Source organism: Lepidochelys kempii, chromosome 5, assembly GCF_965140285.1.
Source record: "Lepidochelys kempii isolate rLepKem1 chromosome 5, rLepKem1.hap1, whole genome shotgun sequence".
NCBI lineage: Eukaryota > Metazoa > Chordata > Testudines > Cheloniidae > Lepidochelys > Lepidochelys kempii.
The window spans coordinates 133,345,708-133,367,186 of record NC_136384.1 but is presented as its reverse complement, the minus strand read 5'-3'; the positions used below and the strand labels follow the sequence as shown (position 1 = coordinate 133,367,186).

The 21,479-nt window shown below is 44.9% G+C and overlaps 1 protein-coding gene across 2 annotated transcripts; it reads right to left on the bottom strand.

Annotated features, from left to right (window-relative positions):
• Window positions 1-1,445: 1,445 nt before the first annotated feature.
• TAL2 (TAL bHLH transcription factor 2) lies at window positions 1,446-19,483 on the bottom strand. 2 transcript variants are annotated; one of them, XM_073345985.2, is made up of 2 exons: window positions 13,772-19,483; window positions 1,446-5,005 (listed from the first exon to the last, which is right to left on the bottom strand). In XM_073345985.2, the coding sequence occupies exon 2, from the start codon at window positions 4,993-4,995 to the stop codon at window positions 4,642-4,644; it is 354 nt and encodes a 117-aa protein (XP_073202086.1). In that variant the 5' UTR covers window positions 4,996-5,005; window positions 13,772-19,483; the 3' UTR covers window positions 1,446-4,641. The 2 variants fall into 2 exon arrangements, with proteins under 2 accessions (XP_073202086.1, XP_073202085.1); XM_073345984.2 differs by lacking the exon at window positions 13,772-19,483 and adding an exon at window positions 7,235-7,321.
• Between the last annotated feature and the right edge of the window lie 1,996 nt (window positions 19,484-21,479).

Below are 21,479 nucleotides of genomic sequence, written 5' to 3'. Positions count from 1 at the left end.
ATGATGTTAAAATAAAAGAAATGGTACAGAGTTTAAGCTTAGAAGTTTCTGGTTATCAGGGAATAAGGTACAGATTATCAAGGGGTGCAAAGTTCGATTTAAGATCAGATGACGTAAGGAATACATAATTTGCAATATCCCTGATTGGGAGTAAAAGGTTAACGGGTCAAAGTACAGACATTGAGATATGAGGGTATGTTGTTCATATAATGGCTATGTTCAGGTGTTGCACCTTGGTTCCCCAAGAACACAGAGCTGACTGGTATCAGCCATGCCTTGCGCAGGTCACACACACACTGTGTCACACAGCCCCGCTTTACAGAAATTGTTGGTGTCCAGTGGGAAGCTCTGCAGGGGCCTTAAAACTACAGGTCTTATTCTCCTGACACTGAGGCTGCTTTACCCCACACTGGTGATTTTAAGGGGCATGAGTGTAAATGAGATTCAGGCCCCAGATTTTCTTCCTCCAGAGCCCTTTGGCCCGATCACGCTTTTTTCAAGCAAATCTCCCATTGAAGTTAACAGACCCAAGTTCTCAGAGCCTCCATTCCTATAGTTGGAATGAGTCCCAGAGCAGGCATGAGCCCCATCTCCAAGTGACAGGAGACCCTCTTCCCATCTTTTCACCACAGCATTGTCACCACTGGCCTTCCTAGACCCCATCCAACAACCACTGGGGACTAGATTGTAAAACCAACCTTTTGGGAACAGGCATGGGCCAGAAACAAACTCTGGATTCTAAAAAGAAAAGGAGTACTCGTGGCACCTTAGAGACTAACCAATTTATTTGAGCATAAGCTTTCGTGAGCTACAGCTCACTTCATCGGATGCATTTGAGCTTATGCTCAAATAAACTGGTTAGTCTCTAAGGTGCCACAAGTACTCCTTTTCTTTTTGCGAATACAGACTAACACGGCTGTTACTCTGAAATCTGGATTCTAAGCATCACTGAGCTTTGGGGATATTTGAAATTCAAACCTGGATCCCAATAAGAACATGGCAAGTGGCCCCTATCTGAACATCGCAGTCTGTTGGGATGTTCAAAATCCACAACTGGGTCCCAGTCTTTTGAATTGTGAAATTTTGGGGGAAAAATTAACATTTTTGCAACACTGATCTACAACTTTTTGATCAACCAAAGAGCTGGCCATAATTTTTCAAACATTGACACTTTGATGAAACGTTGACCAAAAAAAAGTAAGAACATTTTCCAAAAAAATATAGGGACGTGGTTTGGTTTTGTCCTTGGTTTTTTGGACCATCTCTAACTTCTAAGCATTGCCGGTAAACTATTCTGAAGAATCAGAAGCAGCGTGTCAGTGACAAACATGAAAATGGTCCTGGTGTTATAATTCATTCTGCTTTACTATTTGATATCCCCTGCCAGATGTTTTTTGAATTTAAGAGTAAAGTTTAGAAAGATAAAAAGGTTAGTTTCTTAAATAATTTATTTTGAATATATTAGCAGTTAAATAACACTGTATACAACAAAATGTGATCAGTTACACCATATTTGTTCACAGCCATACAGATAAGAAATCACAAAAAACGAAGAGAAGACCTGACAAACAAATCTTTGGTAGATAAATCTAGTCACACACATGCTGTACCTCCGAGTAGGAGATCCTAAATGAAAAGAGAACAAAAAACATTTGAACCAAAAATAAGAAAAGTTTTCAATATATAAATAACAAGCATTTCACATTACTTAATTGCTAGGCTTTCTTCCCTTTCCTTGACAACAATACTCAGCTCAAAGAATGGATCTGTTTTGACTTGCTTTGCTGATGAGAAAACATTTCCAATGATAGCAATGGGCTGATGGAAAGAATAGCGCCAACAATCCTCACATGTAAATGTTTACACCTATTTGGCCAAATCCTTGGTGTAACTCCATCGAAGCCAGCAGATACCCAGGATGAGAAGCTAGCCCGTTACATTTGAGCCTATGCCTAGAATAGACAATATCAATCCAAGTAGCCACATTCAAGTGGGCATAGGAAAGGATAAAGCATGAACTTCACAGATCATGAAAAAGACTCTTGGCGTGTTTCCACTCAGATGTTTCCACTTCACTCATTTCATGTCCTCAAAGTGCCAAAATCTAGGAGTAACTAGGCTGGAAACCAGAGCTCTTTGAAAAATAAAATTAATTGTTCACTAAAATTTTTTTGTCAGTATTTGAAATGTTTCTACTAGCTCCACTGTGCAATACAGCAGCAATCACAGAGCCACAGCTGAAATGTTTTTGACAAACTTTAGTCTTCGTAAGTGTTCAGATCAGCAAAAAACCATGCCTGGGCCAAATCTTTTCCTTGTCAGCTCCCCTGAGACAAATGAATATATAGGGAATGTGGAAATGTTTGTATGTTAGGTGTGTGTGATTCTGATAGGAAACTGATCATCGGGTGACAGATTCCCTGTGCTACGAGCGTAAATGTTGCAAGCAATGTAATGCATTCAAAGCCCTAACTACAGTTTCTGAAGACGGCTCATCTTCTCACTAGGAGGCAGAAGCAGCCAAGGAGATCTGGCAGAGCACGGGTCACTTCCTCTTGTTGAACCATAATGAATGTACTTCAATCTCAGATATGCGTGCCACCTCCCGATCTCTGTGAACTCAACGGGCGTTTTGTCAGTGACTGCAGCAGGAGCAGGATTTGACCCAGAAACCCTTTACATTTGAATCCCTAGACTTTCTACCTGCTGTTCAAGTTGATTTTTTAACACCTCCGAGCTGTTCAGATCTTTGCTGACACAGGAGGGCAACTCCGATACTCAAATGAACTGATTGGTGAGCAACATTCTACAGTGCAATTGCTCTCCCACTCCACGTGGTCATCCTTAAACACCTGACAATTGCCTGAGATACTTAAATGTTACCATCTCAGTATCTGCTATATAATTTAGGTATTCCCTACAGCAGTGGTTCTCAAACTTATTTGATTGGGCCCCCCTTCTTCATGTCTGTAGTGGTTTATGGGTCCCCCCCGGTACATATACCACCACCCAGCTCTAAAGGCAGAGCGGAGAGCAGCAGCTGCTGGCCAGGTGCCCAGCCAGTACCAGCACAGAAGTGAGGGTGGCAATGTGAAAAGTTTCAGAGGAGCAGCCGTGTTAGTCTGTATTCGCAAAAAGAAAAGGAGGACTTGTGGCACCTTAGAGACAAACAAATGTATTTGAGCATTAAGCTTTCGTTAGCTACAGCCCACTTCATCAGATGCATCAATATCACCATTCACAGCAGACTTAGCGCCCCATTGCCACCCTTACTTCTGTGTTGCTACAGCCACGCCGACTGACAGTCAGAGCCCCACCACATCCAGGTGAGGGATTGGGGGTGCGGGGAAAGGACAGCCTGAGCCCAGGCTGCCTCGGTGAGGGATTGAGGAGGGGGGAAGGAGAGCTCAAGCCCCGGCTGCCTTCCAGTGAGGGATTGAGGGGGGCGGCAAGGCTCTGCCTGTTCCCTTTATCCCTGCTTCCCGGCTTCTGCACGAGCCCCAGCCACGCGGGACTGACAGTCAGAGCCCAGAGTGCATAAAAAAACCAAACCCACACAACCAGAGTGCCCACATTCCTTGACACATTCCCGTGCCCCCCTTGGGAGGCCCACCCCATCGTTTGAGAACCACTGGAAGCGTGCCAAATGGGCACACATATTTGCTGAAAAATCTGGACTCATGCGGGCCTGTATTCTGGCCAGCAATAGCTTCACAGAGTCCCCGCTTCCTGCTCTTGTTTGGCGTGGTCTGCAGTTGGTGTGGAATTTGCCTAGAGGTTTGCATACAGGGGCCTTTGCTGGGCCAGGGGATTCATGTACATAAGGCTACCTCCTGGCCCTTTAAGTCCTGCCATGGAAGGTCGGAGGAGCAGCCTCTCTGTGGATTTTGAATGGAGCCAGAATGAGGACGGCAAGTTCCTCCGCCCCAGTGCTCCCACAGCTGGGTATAGATTTGCTGATGGACTCTCTCCACTGCATCTGCTGAAACTTCGCCCATAACATTTCTTCTTTCAACATAGCTGGCATTTCTGTTTTAATTTCTTGGTGGCTGGTTTTTTATATTCTCATTTGTGCTTCATTCTGATGTTAGAGAGCCCTTCAGTCTAACAGACAAAGGCAAAGCAAGATCCAGCAGCTGGAAGCTACATGTTAGAAAAATTCAATACAGAAATAAGATGTAAACTCTTAGCTTGGAACTGCTGACCAAGGGATGTGGTAAATGCTCCATCGCTTGGAACCTTTCAGTCGAGGCTGGATATTGTTTAAGTGAAACACACTAGCTAAGCCACAAGCCTTATGTAGCAAGGAAGAATAATCTCTTCCACTGCAGCTCTCACTGGATGAAATTCTATGGCCTCTGTTATACAGGGGCTCAGATCATACTGGTCCCCTCTTGGCTTTGATTTTTTCCATAAATCTGTGAAATCACTACATTGAATCCTTGCAAATTCCCAAGAGTCCCACTCCCTAGTCATCCAAGCCATTGTCCTCCTTCCACCTCCTTTCCTTTTAAATAAAAATATATTTAATGCAACAGTAATAGATATAAATAGATAAATACTGTACAGAGGCAAACAATCCACACGTTATGCAAAGGGGACGATCAAACTAACACCAGGACTGCATCACTCACTGCCCTGCTAGGGAGACGACGACTCTGACCAGCACTCTGCGATGTTGCTGCTTGTGCCCGGAGAAGGGACTCCACAGTCTTCAATCAGAGTCAGTTCCTCCATGCTCTGCAAATGTGGGGCTTGTTGGAACAGCCCCAGTATACTCCCCCGGGCAGTCACTCCTGCCTGAGGCAGGCCCTGCTCCCCCAGGATCTTGACAAGGAAGTTGATGTACCTCATGGCCAAGCGGAGTGTCTCGTTCTTGCTCAGTTTTTTGTCCGGAGGGTGGGTGGGGATGAGCTTCCTCAGCTTGGCAAAGGCGCTGTTGACGTTTTGTTGCCTCCACCGCTCCCTGGTGTTGGTGAAGATCTTTCTGGTCATGCTCAAGGCTCTGAAAAGCAAAGAGGACCATAAGGGGAAGTTAGAGGCCTCAGACCTGCCTTCAGGCTGTATAATGCTATTATTCCATGGGAGATGAGAGTGTTGCTAGCGATTTGAAATGTATCCCTGCCCTGGCTGATGGATTGCCATTCCCAACTATGGATTAACCGTAACCCCTGTGTCCCACTCCCTGCCCACACTACGATCTCAAACACAGTAACTGCAGTGGGATATAGAGAACTAGCTTTGTATTGTCAGAGGATTAGGAAGGAGCACACGTAGAGACAGATCCTGACTTCCCCCAGACAGTGCCTTTATGGCACCCCAAGGGGTTGCAAAGCTGGCTTATCCAGACATCTGAGGGCTCTTCTGGCACGAAGGAATCCCCAGGTAGCATAGAGGAAGTGCCGCACCACTGCTCCTCACAGAGCCCAGCGCAGGAGGTCTACTGGGGAGGGGACATGGTCAGAGAGCAGCAGCATTCTGACAATCCCAAGACAGCATAACTGCCCCTCTGGGGACCATTACCAGCTGACACAAGTTACACTAGCCCTGAAATTGCTCTGAATTGTGCTTGGGGCCAAACCACCCGGAGTCCAACCTCTGAATAGGGCAAAAAGGGATAAATATGGCATACAACCACTGCTGCCCACCTCCACCCTGGGTCCTAAACCAAGCAAAGCCCAGCTGGCTCCAAGGATTGGCCCCTGACATCTACCAATCACCATGAGAAATACTCCCCCTAAGGAAAAAGCACTAGTGCATTGTAGCATTGTCTAATTATGACTGAGACTGTAGAATATGTTAGTACAACCCTTCAGGGAAGCAGTGGTCTGCTTCTCCTTCCAATCCACGTTAATCTCTTGTTGCTGGAAGTAAGGACTTTTCAGCAACGGGATGTGTGCTCATCACTAGAACAGTCGGGGCTCAAGGGGTAGGGAAAAGCAACGTGGAAAAGCTGTAAACGCTCAATGGAAAGATACTAACTCTGGTTTTATTTTCACCGCTCAGTGTTGGTGAGTCTGCTATAAATGCTACTGCACTGGGCTCTGCAGGGGAAACTGTGACAAAAAATCTGAGTTTTCAGCTAAAATGTAGCTTTCCTAGCTTTAACCAGCTTATATCGCAGGCTACACAGAGTATAGAGCCCAATTTCCAGACCAATACGGCCTTACAGTGAGCCTAAAGTAATTTGCATTCTATAGTATTTAAATGTGGTTCACAGATAGGATTTCACAAAGTACGCATCATAGGCCGGACTCTGCTCCTATTGATGTCACTGGCGGCAGAGTTAGGCCAATGCTGAGCTCTTCTGAAAATCCTACCCTAAGTTGATTTGTATCCACCATTAGGCGCTTAGACCCTTCTGCTGCTCAGTGATTTACACCGCCCTTCTTTTTTTTCTAGACTAAGTATTCCTTCCCCACTGCCCTTCACATCCATAGCTCAGAATTATCCACCGATTTCATCCCCTCACTGCACAGTCTTTGCTAGGCGATCATCATCATCTTTTCATTTATGAAGCGCTCCTTGTGCAGGTGACATGGTTTGAGCAGGGGCTGGAAGGCAAACATTATGTGACTTGCACAAGTTCACACAGGAAGTCTGTGGCAGAACTGGGAGTTCAAAACCAGATCTTCTAAGTCCTGATCCAGCACCCTAAATACCAAACCATCAGGAAAATACTGTCAGCATTACTATGATTTATTTTACAGTAGTGCTTAGAAGGCCAGTCAGAGATTGATGCCCAATTGCATTAGGCACTGTACATATATACAGTGTTATATAGTCCCTGACCATAGAGCTTTCAATCTTAATGCGTTGGACATGAAAGCATTGAACAGAGATGCAAAATCCCCTGAGCTCTTCACTGAATATGCATCCTTCCATTTTTTAAATATGTTCTCATGGCTAATCCCCAGCTCTGCTTTGGTATCTTCAGTTATATTCAGTCAGGTCCTAGAACATTTGTATTTTGTTATAATTTCGCAGCTGCTATCAAGACCTGATTTTTCTAAACTGTGTTTTACCAGAGGGTAGAATGATCTCACCAAAACACCCTTGTCTCTCTTAAAAAAACAAAAAGCAGAAATGTTGGGTCCTACTGGATTGTTCCTGCAGGGAATCTTCTCTCATTCATTTCATGCTGCTGGTTTCTTACCTTACGGTTGCACAACAGAACGTATATTTCATTTATCTCTTGAACCCATTTAAAAGAGCTAGTTTGTACTTTACTTGCCAAAACACTGCAGAAGTCTGGGTATTGCGCTGACTTTGTACATCATGTTCCCCATCCTCATCCCTGATTTGGTACAGAAGTTGCCTGGATGCTTATGCTTTCTCTTTTTAATGAGGTCTTCCTCGCAGCTGCTTATTATAATCATGTGCAGCTTATGCTGGTTGCTTTGCTGAAAGAGAAGTTTATTCTTGTGTGAAAGCAGATACATGGCAACTCTCCAGGGCTGGGCTGTTTATTTTATTAGTGGCAATGGCACCCATTACAGTCTGGACTTCAATAGTGGCATGTGCATTGTAATAGTTCTGAGTCTGTTTAACGCCTACTTTAAATCCAGAGTGCAAATACTGACCAACGGCCTCTTTGCCTGGGGTTTACTTATAGCACTGAGAGAAATGCTCCAGGAGAATGGTTTAGAATAGATCACTGGCCTCACTTCAGCAAATCCCTCCAAGTATTTGATCCCATCATGGCAGGGGTGTTATTTTTGGAAAGATGAGCACTGCCCACTCCTTCCCATCATTCTTTCTTTGGCTCCCCTCTCTTTTTTCAGTGGAGGACAATACCGGATTTGTGAACACAAGTCCTGTAAGCAAACAGCTGTCTTTATCAGTCCAGCTCCTGTGTGACATATTAAAAATGTACCACTGCATCCCTGACATTTGTTCAAGATCAGCAAACACCACACTCCCGCCCCCCATGAATCCTTTTTACAGAGTCGATATCTACTCAGGGTTTGGGACAGAGATCTCCCCAGTTACAATCAACCTAGTGCGACACAGCAGTAATTCTACTGTCTCAGAAACCAACCACAACTCTGGTCCATTTCTTTCTTTTAGCTCGTTCTTCTACTGCCACATACAAGATATCTCTTAAGGCATTCTGTGTCCCCTATATCTAACACTGCAAAGCGGCCAGCATACCAAGGAATGATCTGCCTTATGTTTCAGCTGCATCAGTGCTTCCTTCCCTGCTCCCCACCTTGCTTTCAAACTATTTGCCGCTTCTGATTTATGCTAATATTACACATCTAAGTGCTGTATTATTTATTTTTCTCTGATACAGTATATGGAACTTTTATCATCCACCGGCTGTTTGTTTCTTGTACAGCTACTTATTCATTGCGATTCGGTGTCAAACCACTATTTTTTACATTTATAATACAGGAATATACATTGCACTAATCTGCAGGTATGGCTTCATCATTAAACTCTTTCAGTTCATCTCCGCCAGACACAGACAAAAAGTCCTACATTCACCTAAGCTGAAAAAGAACCAGGCAAATGCCAGTTTAGATCCAAGAGAACAAATTCTGCTCTCAGAGGTATAAATCCAGAGTTACTTCATTGGTGGTGTTATTCTGGATTTAAATCACTGTAACTGAGAACAGAATTTGGCTCATTTCCCTTGGATCAGGCAAGCAAGACCCAAAATCATGTGACAGATGCTGGTTCGCGACATGAGAGCTGTATTCACAGAATTAGAGTTCAAGCAAGCCATGCAGATTAAATATAACCCCTCCCAGCCAAACTGTGGGTCACTCACAGAGCAGTTAAACTGCAGCAATGAGAATAAACCTCAAGCAAACAAGTATCAGAAGCAACTCGTTACCCCATCCACCTCCTCAGAAAAAAATTCACGCGGGTTCAGATGTAGCCATACAAGTTACACAATGTGGAGAATAGATGAAGATCTCTTTCTCAATAGCAGCAGCTCTCACAGCCTCTCTACGCACAAGCATTAAACACCCTCAATGGGTGTTCAGGCAGAAACGGCAGCGGGAATTCCCAGCACAAAACGACATTTCTGCTCGGATAGTCCAAAGCGAATGGCTGTTGAAGCTGCGATTAATGGGGGGGGGGGGCGAACGGGTCTGCAATGGAGGCTGGGACTCAGTAATTACTAACAGGCTGGTTATAAGCAAATATCTTGGACTAAATCTATCCCATGTCTAACACCTTTGACCTCCGTGGAATTACACCAGGGATGAATGTGGCCCCTTGGTCCCAATCCTGAAATCCTTGCTCAATCAACACTCCCATTGACATCAAGGATCAGGCCCCTCAAGAATACACCCACAGCGCAGCCCTGTTTTTCCAACTGGGAGGCCCACTAGCATGTTAACACTCGCTATTTAATATTTCACAGTGAGGTTTTCTGAGTCCCCTCAGCCCCTGAATAACAGGAAATGAAACACAAGATGGAGCCTGCTTCACAATCCAGGCAGATACTTGCCGGGTTGATTTAAAACAGAGGCCAAAGAGCCCCAGAGAAACACTTTGTGCTGAGTTTTGTTCAGTGTGCATTAGTGCAATGCGGAACAAAGGAGAAAGAGGAAACCCATTGTTTCTCCCTTCAATTTCATGGTAGCACTGGGCTGTGGAACTCAAGCCAGCAGGGAAGGGAAGATTTGGCATGGATGTCACAAGATATTAAACTGGCCAGCACTAACACCCTGGGTCTTTTGAAGCCCTGGTAGAAAACCCAGTAGAAACGAGTCTGAGTTCCCCTGGGACTGGACTGAATTAGCTAAACTGAAAGCAGAATATGGACAGTAGGCTTTTGGGCCTAATGCTCACCAATGTAGGAATAACCACCCATGTCACCACCCCCACTACCTGTCCATAGCTCCTTGTGTCTCCTATAGAGAGTGGATTCTCCAGGAGCCATGTGCCAGGAGTTCCCCTTGCAAGGATATCAGATTTAAAGGCAAGAAGATAAAAAAGAGGCAGTGATGTCTAGTGGATAGAGCCTTGGATTAGGGATCAAGAAACCTGGGTCCTATTCCCAGGTTTACCACTACCTCTGGGGTGTGGCCTTGGGCAAATTCCTTCATCTCCTTGTGCCTCCATTTTCTTCTCCTCCTTGGCCTGTCTTGTCTAGTTCAGTGGTAAGCTCTTTAAGACAGGAATTGTCTCTTATTGTGCGTTTGTACAGCACTTAGAACAATAGGCCCTGATCTTGTTAGGGGCCTGTAGGAACCAGAACAATAATCAATATTTCTTGTGTTTAACAGAGTTACAGCGACCACCTTTAATGAACTTTAATAAATACACGCAAAAGGGGAAAATAAACGGTCTGAATTAACTGGGGGCTCTTTTGTACTCTCAAGCCACATACCTCCACCATTGTGGCCATGTCACTGTGGAATATCTGAAAGCACAACACTGTGGAGAATACAAAAGACGAAACAAAGCAGCCAAGGCAGAGATTTTGAATGTTTACAAACCCGTGACAAAATTTATCCTGTGAAATCTCGGATCCCAGGAACCTTCCCCTCTGAAGCCAGGGTTTCCTGGAACGCTCAGACTAGAAACAAGTCCTTTTTAAAAGAGAACTGCAGTGTTCTAAAGCAATGGCCTAAAACCCACATGCTTCGATTAGTATTACAGTCTTCTGGGGATACTACTGTAGAATATTCATATAGCCATTATATTTAGAACTTCTGGTGGTAAGAGAGAGAAGCTGTTGGTCTAGTGAAAGACGTTTCCTCACCCACCTTGTGTCTCTAATATACTAGGACCAACATGGCTACAACTCCATCGCACATTTCGACAAGGCATGTTTAACATGATTCAGTGTTGCTTTTCAGCCTAGTCAGATCTAACACTTACTGAGAAATATGGCTGGAATTTTTCAAAAGTGACGCGTGATTTTGGGTGCTCCAATTTGAGACCCCTTTAAGGGGCCTGATTTTCAGAGGGTGGATGTTTAGCACTCTCTCTCTCTCTTCAGGAGGTCTCACGTTGGGCACCTAAAAATTGAGGCACCTAAAATCAGGAGTCACTTTTCGAAAGTTAGGCCGGTAGATCTACCAGCTTTGAGCCTATATGCACATGGCAGAGCATAGAGGGTCTGTTCTCCTCTCAGCAAAATGTGAATTTAAACATTTCAATTAAAGCCAATGAGATTTAAATTCCCTTGCACATGGACAAACAGACCTCTTTGCCCTTGTCCTTTTCCCATTGCTCGCTCATTAGGAACATTCTTTGCCCTCCTTTGTTTCGCTGCACTTATATTTCTATAAAGCCAGACCCCACAGTCCTTTCTCAAGCAAGATTCTCCTCGGCTCCAGTGGGAGTTTGGTGTGAGCAAGGGCTGACAGATTTGCATGGGTATGATGGCCTTTGTTTCACTGCTATTTATAAAGCAACATTAGTTAAAGATAAACACCTGGGCTCTGTATTCATTAAGCCCACATTAGTGTCAGAAATTATTGTCTGTAAAATATTTTCTTGCCCTTTTGCCATTGTGCTGCTCCCCTATCCTGGAAGGCAGAGGTAACTGACCCTTAACAGGCCACGGCATGGATCCCTGGTACAAATGGTTTTCTTTAAAGCACAGACCCTCTGTCAAATTCATTTCCCAAATATCATATACAAGTGTCACGGTCCAGGCTTTCCTGATCAGAAAGAAAATCCAAGCACTATGTGAATCCTATAGGAATTCTTGAGGGTTAGGGTTGTGGATGAACCTCTGCTCTAAGACCACCCTTCAGTTATACCGCCAACTCATGACAACTGCTGTATCTGGCCGTATCTCTCTGCTTGTGCATCTGTTGCCACAATTCTGACGGGGAAAACTTATTATTGGAAGGGTACCCGTTTGCTTGAACCACCTAGATCTGCCTTGCATGTGAGGAGAGTCCTCCCCTTTCTTAGTGACAGAAGAAATCTGAGCCATGTTGAGAAGGAAGCAGGGATGATGTGTTCTGGATCTAAGACCTCAGCAAAAGAGCAGCCTTCCTTTGACTTCAGTGAGAGCAGGACTGGACCCTGTATATGTATCATATTGTGTGTATTCAGCACATATGAACTTCCAAACACAAGGGGATAAAATCATACGTGGTGCAGCTTTACTGGCTTGCATGGAGTTACCCCAGGAATTAATTTGGCCTGCTGTGTTTAAGTAAAGTTATTGCTCCCCATCATCACTAAGAAACTGATCCACTTTGGCAAATCCCACCTTTCTATATGAAGATGAAAACTACCAGGAGACAAAGGGCCCAATCCTGATCTCACTGCAGTGTAATTCCATTGACTTTAATGGAGCACTCATCTCCAACGGTGCGAGTGAGATCAGGATTAAGTCTACACAATTCAGGGTGAGTGTGGTCAGAACAATGTTGTTCTGATCACACTCTGCTGGCTGTGCATATTCCCTAGTAATGGCATTTCTGCTGGGATATACGCTTTGTTAACACTGCCTTTATTTGTTTAGGTATTCGTGTTGCAACCACTTTAATCGGAAAAGAGAAAGCTGTTTATATATTGGAATTTTAAGAACAAAAAAGAAACACAAATCTTTAGAGAAAGGATCTAGCATACACAATCCTGGGTCTAATCCTGCTCCTATGGAAGTTTTGACAATTTATTTTAGAAACATGTTCTTTCTATTATTTATTCATTTCCTTAGTCAAACATAGCTTTGTGCAATAGACCTGAACATGAAATTTGGAACCACTGTAGACTAGCAGGTAAGAAGCAATTTAAGAAGCCTTTTTTTTTTTTAAGTGCTATTTATATTGTTTCTTAAGAGTGTTATTGATATTATTTTTCTCAGATAGACTGGAAGGGGGGAAAAACCTAAATCTTTCCTCCTAGGGAACTGTTCCATTAAATGAAATTCATTCACATATCTATCACACACACAGTATACCATAGACTACAGGATAAAGGAGTAGTGATGGAATACGGATTTTTTAAATGTATATGTGTGAATCTAGAATTTAAAGCTCTCTCTGTATATCTTTATCTATTGATATTCATAGTATTTAAATACACATTATTTACACACAATCTACTGCACAAATATGCATAACAAGCTGGCTACTTTAGGCTTTCTAAAAGCTTTGTTTTTAAATGTTCAAAGCCATTAGACCATGCTATCGAGTTATATTCGTTTTATTTCTGAAATCAAAGGGCTTTATTTGCTGTGCAGTCATTTACACCCATGTAAAACGAGTGTCAATTCTGATCCAGTGCCATTCTACACCCTCTTTGCACTGGTGGAAATGACTGCACAGGGAGTAGAGCAACACAGAATTAGGCCCACAGTGTTGGGTTATAAAATCACAGAAGCCAACGTTTTAAAAAGTTTGTTTAGATTTCATATCATTTTTAAATATCCTCACTCCGTTTTTTTTTAAAATGATCAAAAGCAGCAAATATTTGCTCCTTGCTTGAGATTTTTATTGCCAAGTTTTAGCAAATTTTCGATAGCCTGAAAAATATAGTCACATAAGGAGTGCAACACAAGTGTCTCTTTTTGGTTGAATTCAGTAACCTGTAAGTAGCAGTTTTCATAGCACTTCAGCTGGTCTGATATGTTGCTTTTTTATTAGCTTTACAGAGACAGGACACAGGAGAGTCATTATAAAGAAAGACGCAGCTGATGGCAAAAGGAATTCAGGAATTCCTTCTTGGAGGATACAGTTTGCTGTGTATACCTGACGGCAAACTTGTGCACACCCAGGAAAGTTGCAATGCAAACATACAAACCCCCAAATGACTAGCTAAGCAGAATGCCATTGTCACTTACTTTCCCAAACACAGGTGCTTGCTGCTCTTGAAACCTGGTTCAGCCAGTGAACTTCCAGCAGAATAGGATGATTTCCCCTCCTTTCTCTTTGCTCTCCCAGACCCTGGACAGAGAGGCTGCTCTCGCTGCAATCAGCCAATTGCTGATGCTGGCTGCCGCATTTATAGAATGCCAGCTCCTTTGTCTGGCGCGTGTCACCACTGGTCCTAGCAATCCAGGGAGCTTGTTTTGCATCTCCCAGGAGATTCTCTCTGCCCTGCCTTTTCTCTCTACCCTAAACACCCTCTCCTTTCTCTGCGAGGATGAGCCATGCTGCTGGAGGTGAAACAGCAGCTACCAGCCATAAAGATTTAAGCAGGGTCTGGCTGCACTTTGGGGAACGCTGGACAGGGCATTGCTTGGGCAGAACTTAGCAAGAATTTTATTTTCTTAATTGTTTTAGTACACTCAGTGCTTGTGCAAAGTGCCAAAGTGGTGCCGGCAGAGACCAATGTTGTGAAGACCAAAACTATAGCAGAGTTTAAAAAATAGATTTGATAAGTTCCTGGAGGACGGGTCCATCAATGGCTATTAGCCAGGATGGGCAGGGTTGCAACCCCATGCTCTGAGTGTCCCTAACCTCTGACTGCCAGAACCTGGGAGTGGAACGCAGGGGGTGGATCATTCGATAATTACCCTGTTCTGTTCTTTCCCTCTGGTGCACCTGGCACTGGCCACTGTCGGAAGACCGGATACTTTGGTCTGACCCAGTATGGCCATGCTTATGTTCTATAATCCTCTGCTCATTTTAAAATAAATTTTAATTCAAAAACTAATTAACAGATTTACTTATATTCTCAGAAGATTCATTCTGCAGCCAAAGACTGTGAGTTTAGGGAGCATATGCTGGATTCTTTATACATGACAAAGAGATTGACTCTCTGCTCTAAGTTCAAAAGTCAGCCTGAACTACAGACTCACAGCCAACACCTTCCATTACTCACAAGACAGGCACAGCCTGGGGCAACTGAAATCCCAGCTTCCCCACACTGCCCCACCAGTCTGATTCAGAGAGATCAGCTCTCGGGATGGAGGGCAACATAACTGCGGTCCAATTGGTCCTTGGCTGCCCTGTTGAAGCTGCCAACAAAAATGCCAGTTAGTGTCTATAGATCTTGCATGGTGGACACCTGTTCATTAGCAGCTGGGCAGAGACCACCTATCTCATTCCACACAGAAGGAATGGGTATCTGTTGTTTGTGTGACCGCTACCTTCTCCTGGATAGAATGCCAGAGCTGTTCAAATAGGTGTGCACAGCATCATGTTGCCTGCTAGAGGTTTCAGCCATCAGGGGATATGAACCTTGTGTCACAGAGTCACCAGGGCAATGCTCTTGAACTACTCCCTACAAAGCCAGCCAGGACTCTGGGGGAGCCTCCTCTCTCTGAGCAGACTGTCTCCAGGGCAAGAAGCTTACACAGCTTCAACCTTCTTGGGTCTGACCTCGGAGCATTCACCATCCCCTTCCACACCGTGTGCTTCCCACAGCGAGTTTGCCCATGCGGGGCTCCTGGGGAAGCCAGAGGGCCCTGCACCCCAACTCTGCAGTCAGACGTGACTCTCAGCCAGCTGGTAAAACGGAAGGTTTATTAGTCAACAGGAACACAGCGTGCAACAGAAAACAGTGACATTCAGCCAAGTCCATCTTGGGGAGTCCTGGGCCAGGTGGCCTGGACTCCCCCTCTTCCAGTCCCCGCAAGCAGACTGCCAGCTTCCAGTGACCCAACCTCAGATACCCCCGTTGCTCCTCCTCCTTCTCTTTGTCTCGTTTCCCAGGCAAAGAGTCACCTGGTCGTCACCTGGTTGCATCGCCCTCCTGGGTCTCAGGTTATGAAGGGTACCGGTCATAGCATATGTGCAGGCAACTGGAGCAGCTTCACCTGCCCCAGAGGTCTCAGTCAAAGTCACACATCCCTATTCCCACCACTGAGGTATTGGTGCAGCACAGAGGGAAACTGAGGCACACAAAGTATTCACGCAAAACAGTAAAACACACAAAGGCTAAACAGAAAAACTCACATACAACATAACAAGGGGAAATCCCCACTTCGTCACACCTTGGTTCTACCAGAGCTCACAGCCCTTTATCTTTTGTTCAGGCAGAAAAGGCTCTTGTTTTTGAAGCAGAAGGTCAGGAGTTCTACCCTGCTGCCGCATGACTGTGAGGTGAGCAGTGCGTATATCTGCATATGATTGGCCACAGATTATTTATTTGTAAAATACAGGGCCACTGAACAGCCCTCAGATTCAGTCACTACAGACAGGGCTGGATTCAAATTGATTTTGCCCTGCAGCTGAGAAACTGGATAGCACATCACCAATCCTTTGAGCCATGCAGTCTCCCATCTTACCAATATCCAGTTCCTTCCACTTAGGGCTAAGCCATGGAGGACCATCCCCACATCCTCTTCTCAAGTGTCACATTGCAGCAACCAGTCTTCTGACCAAGGAGAGCTAGGTGGGACTCTGTTCGGACCCACTAAAGCTCTCAGATTGGCCAGACACATTGCAGCAGACCAGTACAGGGTACCCTTGCCCAAAATATCCAAGTCTCCTATGCTGCTCTCACATGGCATCCAAGGGGCCAGGAGCAGTGTTCCCTCTAAGCAGTGCGAATGCACACAGATCCTAAACCCCGCGCACACGGCGAAACACCGCACGCACAAAAATTGGCACAGAAGCACAACAATTTGCACAGAAGAAATTTTTTGCGCACACGGCCTGTCAAAAATTAGAGGAAACATTGGTCAGGAGCTTGGCCTGGTTTGCAAAATACCATGCTTTATGTTTAAAGTAAACAGCACTGGCTTTCAAGAGCAGTAACCTGGATATTTTTCCCAGGTTGGATGGACATGGATCATGGAGCTTGCTGATCTCTAAGCACACTGACTAAAGAGGGCAGGGAAGGGAAGGTTGACCACTTTTGTGAGGGAGAAAAGACTGAGGGGGAATGAGAGATTGAACTCATGGGGACGCTGAAGAATAACCTCCCTTAGACCCAGTTCAGAGAAACATCCCTGTTCAGCACAGCACTTAACTTTAAGCACATGCTTAAGTCCCATTAAAGTCAACGGGACATGAAGTTAAGCACAAGCTTACATGCTGTCCTGAACTGGGCGCTAAGGAGCCTGCCCTGAATTGAGGTATCGAAGGCTGGAAGGGTTTGCCTTCACCTCTGTCCTTCTGGACTTTACAGAATTTGCTAGTGTTTTATGTCATCAGATTGTGCCCTACACCATTAACAAACCCTCTCTGGAGGGACATTGTTTTCTCGGGGAAGAACAAATCACAGACCCTTGCTGCTGCAGTTCTCTCCCCAAAGAGCTAACGTGGACCTTCAGCCCCTTTGCACAGTAAATTAAAAGCAGCGCTACACTCTGAAAGCTGTGTCAACCGCTTCATTTAGCACAAGTGTTATGTTAACTAACAGCCCTATTCCACAGGGGCCTTTGGCCTCACAGAGCCTAATTTCCATGTAATTTACATTGGACAGTCACAGAATGCATCTCTTCTGTGTAACTTCCTCCAAATCATTATTTACCCACAGCATCCAATGAGTCACTCCAGCCAGTTCACAATGGATGGGGAACGGTCGATGCCATTCCAAAACGGGGAGGAGAGAGAAGCTGTTATCCGTGGTTGCTTAGAATCCTCATTGCTCAGGATTTTCAAAACCAGGCCAGACAAACCCTGGAAAATGTACTGGCGGGAGTGTGTCTGCCATGGCAGGGTGCGGGCTGCATGGACTAATATTAATTCTTCTTGTTCTATTATTTATCAACACAGAGCAAAAAATAAACAGTCAGATCCTGCTCCCATTGCAGTCAACAGGGATTTTGCTCTTGACTTCAGTAGGAACAGCCCAGGTGCCGGTTCATCCTTGCCTTAGGGAATTTACCACCTATAACCCCAATCCTGCAAGCGCATAGGGATGGGCGCTCCCCTTCACGTGTGGAGTGTCGCTGATGTCAGTGGGCTCAGTGCAGGGGCAGGGGTCCACCAACCCTCCTGAGTTCACACAATCAGGGCCATAAAGAGAGGCACAGACTTCGTAGATTAGTGGTTGTGAGACTTGCAAAGGGAGGGAGTCTCTCGGAGGGATTTGTGTGAGGAAAGGTGGTGGGAGGGCCTGGTGCACCAGGGCTAAGAGGTCATTCCCTGCACAGGAAATAACAGAAAGGAAGGTCCAAAGGCAGGAGCAAGAGAAGGAAAGAGGGAGCAACCATGGCTGATGCAGTTAGCAGAGCAGAGAGGGTGTGGGGCATCAGGCCGTCTCCAGCTGTAACCATGATCCCATGACTGGGCCATCCCACTGCATCCCCCCAACCCCGAAGACAAAGTTTGAAATCAGAAATGAGAAAGTTAAAGCTGCCCAAGCACCAATACATGTGCCCAGCCTCAAACATATAGCTCTGCACCCTGCCTCAAACATATAGCCTCTGCACCCTGCCTTAAACACGTGGTCTCTCCCCGCAAGTAACACCACGCACCACTACTCCAGGCCTAGCTTGCAGGTTGGCTACACTGAAGGGCCTGAGAGCATTGGCACCTTGAGAAATCCTTGCCCTTGGAGCGGGGTTTGCCTGATGGGGGCATCCGCAGGGAGCTCCGTACATCATGTCTTTTGCTAGGACTCTCCAAGGGCAAAACCTCTCCTTTTCCAAGCACCTAGCAGGCCCATGCCTCCGTAACCCAGCCACAAAACAGAGCGTGCAGAAAGCCAGCCAGCCTACCTGCTGTTGTCTTTGAGGCAGGTAGCAAGTCTTCTCCTTCCAGTGTCCTCTAGGGTTGTGACAAGTTCGGTCACAGAGACCCCCTTGAGACTGTCACCTGATGTGGTGAATTTGCCTCCGAGCCCATTTTCCCTGCCAGCCTGAGACTCCAGAACCCTGCCTTGTTGAGCCAGACATGCTAGCCTGCTGCAATACAGACCCAGGTCTGGTCCACACCCCCAAAAGCTACAGACTTTAACCAAGAACTGCTCAGCAGGTCACAAGGCGGGAATCCTTTGTCTCTCTCTGGGTTCCCACCCCTCCTTCTAAATGGAAAAGCACCAGGTGAAAGGTGGATTTCAGTACCAGGTGACATGTTCACATGTCCTGGGAGACCCCTAGTCTCCAATCCTCCAGGACTGGCCTGCAGGTATGCAGCGGAGGCTTGCAGGTAAACAGAGCCATCTACAGTCAATTGTCCTAGTCAATGGGAGCCATCAAGATTCCAAACCACAATTAATGGCCCACACTTTGCATAATTACAATAGGACCTCAGAGTTATGCTACACATTTCTAGTTTCAGATACAAGAGTGATACATTTATACAAATAGGATGACCACACTCAGTAGATTATAAGCTTTATAATGATACCTTACAAGAGACCCTTCGCATGAAGCATATCCCCGTTACATCATATTCACACTTATAAACGTATTTCCATAAAACATATGGAGTGCAGCGTCACAGGGGTATCTCCCATCTCCCTAGGAAGCCCCACAATCTCTGTCTTGATGCCCCTCCCTGCTGGACAGTGGAAAGAACTTTTAGTCAGGAGACACCCAGGCTGGGGTCTTGACTGAGAGGCTGTAGTGGCCACCATGCAGCAGCTCCCTGTCCTGCGATGTTTCAGAGTAGCAGCCGTGTTAGTCTGTATCCGCAAAAAGAACAGGAGGACTTGTGGCACCTTAGAGACTAACCAATTTATTCGAGCATAAGCTTTCGTGAGCTACAGCTCGCTCCACTGAATGCATCCGATGAAGTGAGCTGTAGCTCACGAAAGCTTATGCTCAAATAAATTGGTTAGTCTCTAAGGTGCCACAAGTCCTCCTGTTCTTTGTCCTGGGAGAAGAATTCTGTCTCCAACTCGCAAAGGAACCCCCTCCCCATGTGCCAATGTCACTTTTACCCGAGGGGAGGATTTACCTTGGATGCCCATCCGCAGTTCGTCTCTTCTTCCTGTGTTAAATATGCTGGGCAAGATCCCCAGCTGGCCACGGCCTTCAGTGGAGTTACCCCCACTGAGGAACTGGCTCTCCCACTGTACCTAATGGGTGGCAGAAACGTGGTCTCTCATGGTACTAAAAGTGAAATCTCCCCCCTTGATCAGATCCTGAAACACACCATACTCCAAACCCTTGCCCATAGTTTAGAATTAGGTGTTGCTCTATAAGGAACAACCACCTTTGTTTGGAATTCTGACAGAATTCTAAAACACGCCTGTCAGTCCTACTGGGTGAAGTCATTATGATTTAACATTTCTATTGTGGTAGCAGCTAGAGGCCGGAACCAGTTCGGGGCTCCATTGTGCTAGGTGCTGTACAAACACATAGCAAAATGATATACACATATTCAGTGCCTTTTTGTGATGCAGTCTGTCTCCAGCTGTCACTTTGCACATTACAGCCCAGTAACTGTAATTCAGTCTTCTCAATTAGAAAAATTTTGGGAGGAAACTCAAAACACAACAGGGGCATTTCTATTTGCCCAACTCTTGTAACCTTATCAAAAAAAGATATCAAGTTAGTTTGATAGGATCTATTTTTCATCAGCCCATGTTGATTGGCATTAATTACATTACTCTTTTAATTCTTTATTAATCGAGTCCTGTGTCAGCCATTCCATTATCTTGCCCAGGGTTCAATGTCAAACTGACAGGCCTATAATTACCCAAGTCATCTCGTTTACCCTTTTAAAATATTGGCACAACATTCGTTTTCTTCCAGTCTTCTTAAACTTCCTCACTGTTTCTTAATTTTGAAAATCAACATTAACGGTCCAGTGAGTTCCTTAGCCAGCTCTTTTTAAAATTCGTAGATGCAAATGATCTGGACCCACTGTTTTAAAGATGTCTAATTTTGAAACTGCTTTTTAACATCTTCCCGAGATACTAGTTGAACAGAAAGTACTGTAATATGTTATGATTACATCATCTGTTTTCGCAAAAAGAAAAGGAGGACTTGTGGCACCTTAGAGACATCCGATGAAGTGAGCTGTAGCTCACGAAAGCTGATGCTCAAATATATTGGTTAGTCTCTAAGGTGCCACCAGTCCTCTTTTTCTTTTTGCGAATACAGACTAACACGGCTGTTACTCTGAAACCTATCATCTGTTTTGTCCCCAAATACAGAACAGAAATGTTTGCTGAACACTTCTGCCTTTTCTACATTATTACTGATAATTCTACCATTTCCATCTGGTGAGGGACCAATACCATTGTTAGGATTCTTTTTGTTCCTGTTATACTTTCAAAACTCCTCCTTATTGTCCTTAACTCTGTTGGTGAGAGTGTTCTCCTTGTGTTCCTTTGCTTCTCTAATAAATTTTCTACAATTCATAGCTTCTTGATTTAGACTTCAATGGGGTTCAGAATTTCACCCACTATTATCCATGATTATTTGCATAACATGGGTAGCTCTCTCACTAATTAATGCAAAGAGGTATAGAGTCACAAAAAAGGTTAATGTGATAGCACTGGGTCATTACATTTTACACCTACTTTAAGGTACTTTCACACTGACAGATTGCTTTTAAGGTTAGTGTAAATAAGTGTCTGTGCTCACTATCTTTATTAAGCTTTCTATTGCACTCACTGTGCTTGGCACTAATAATCCCAACTGGACTTGCTCAGTTTCTTCTTCATTTACTTCTCCTTGCTGCTGATATCAGCACTGGAGC

Bases quoted from the DNA above. Each gene is read 5' to 3' on its own strand.
- TAL2 (XM_073345985.2), bottom strand. From the start codon at position 4,995: ATGACCAGAAAGATCTTCACCAACACCAGGGAGCGGTGGAGGCAACAA.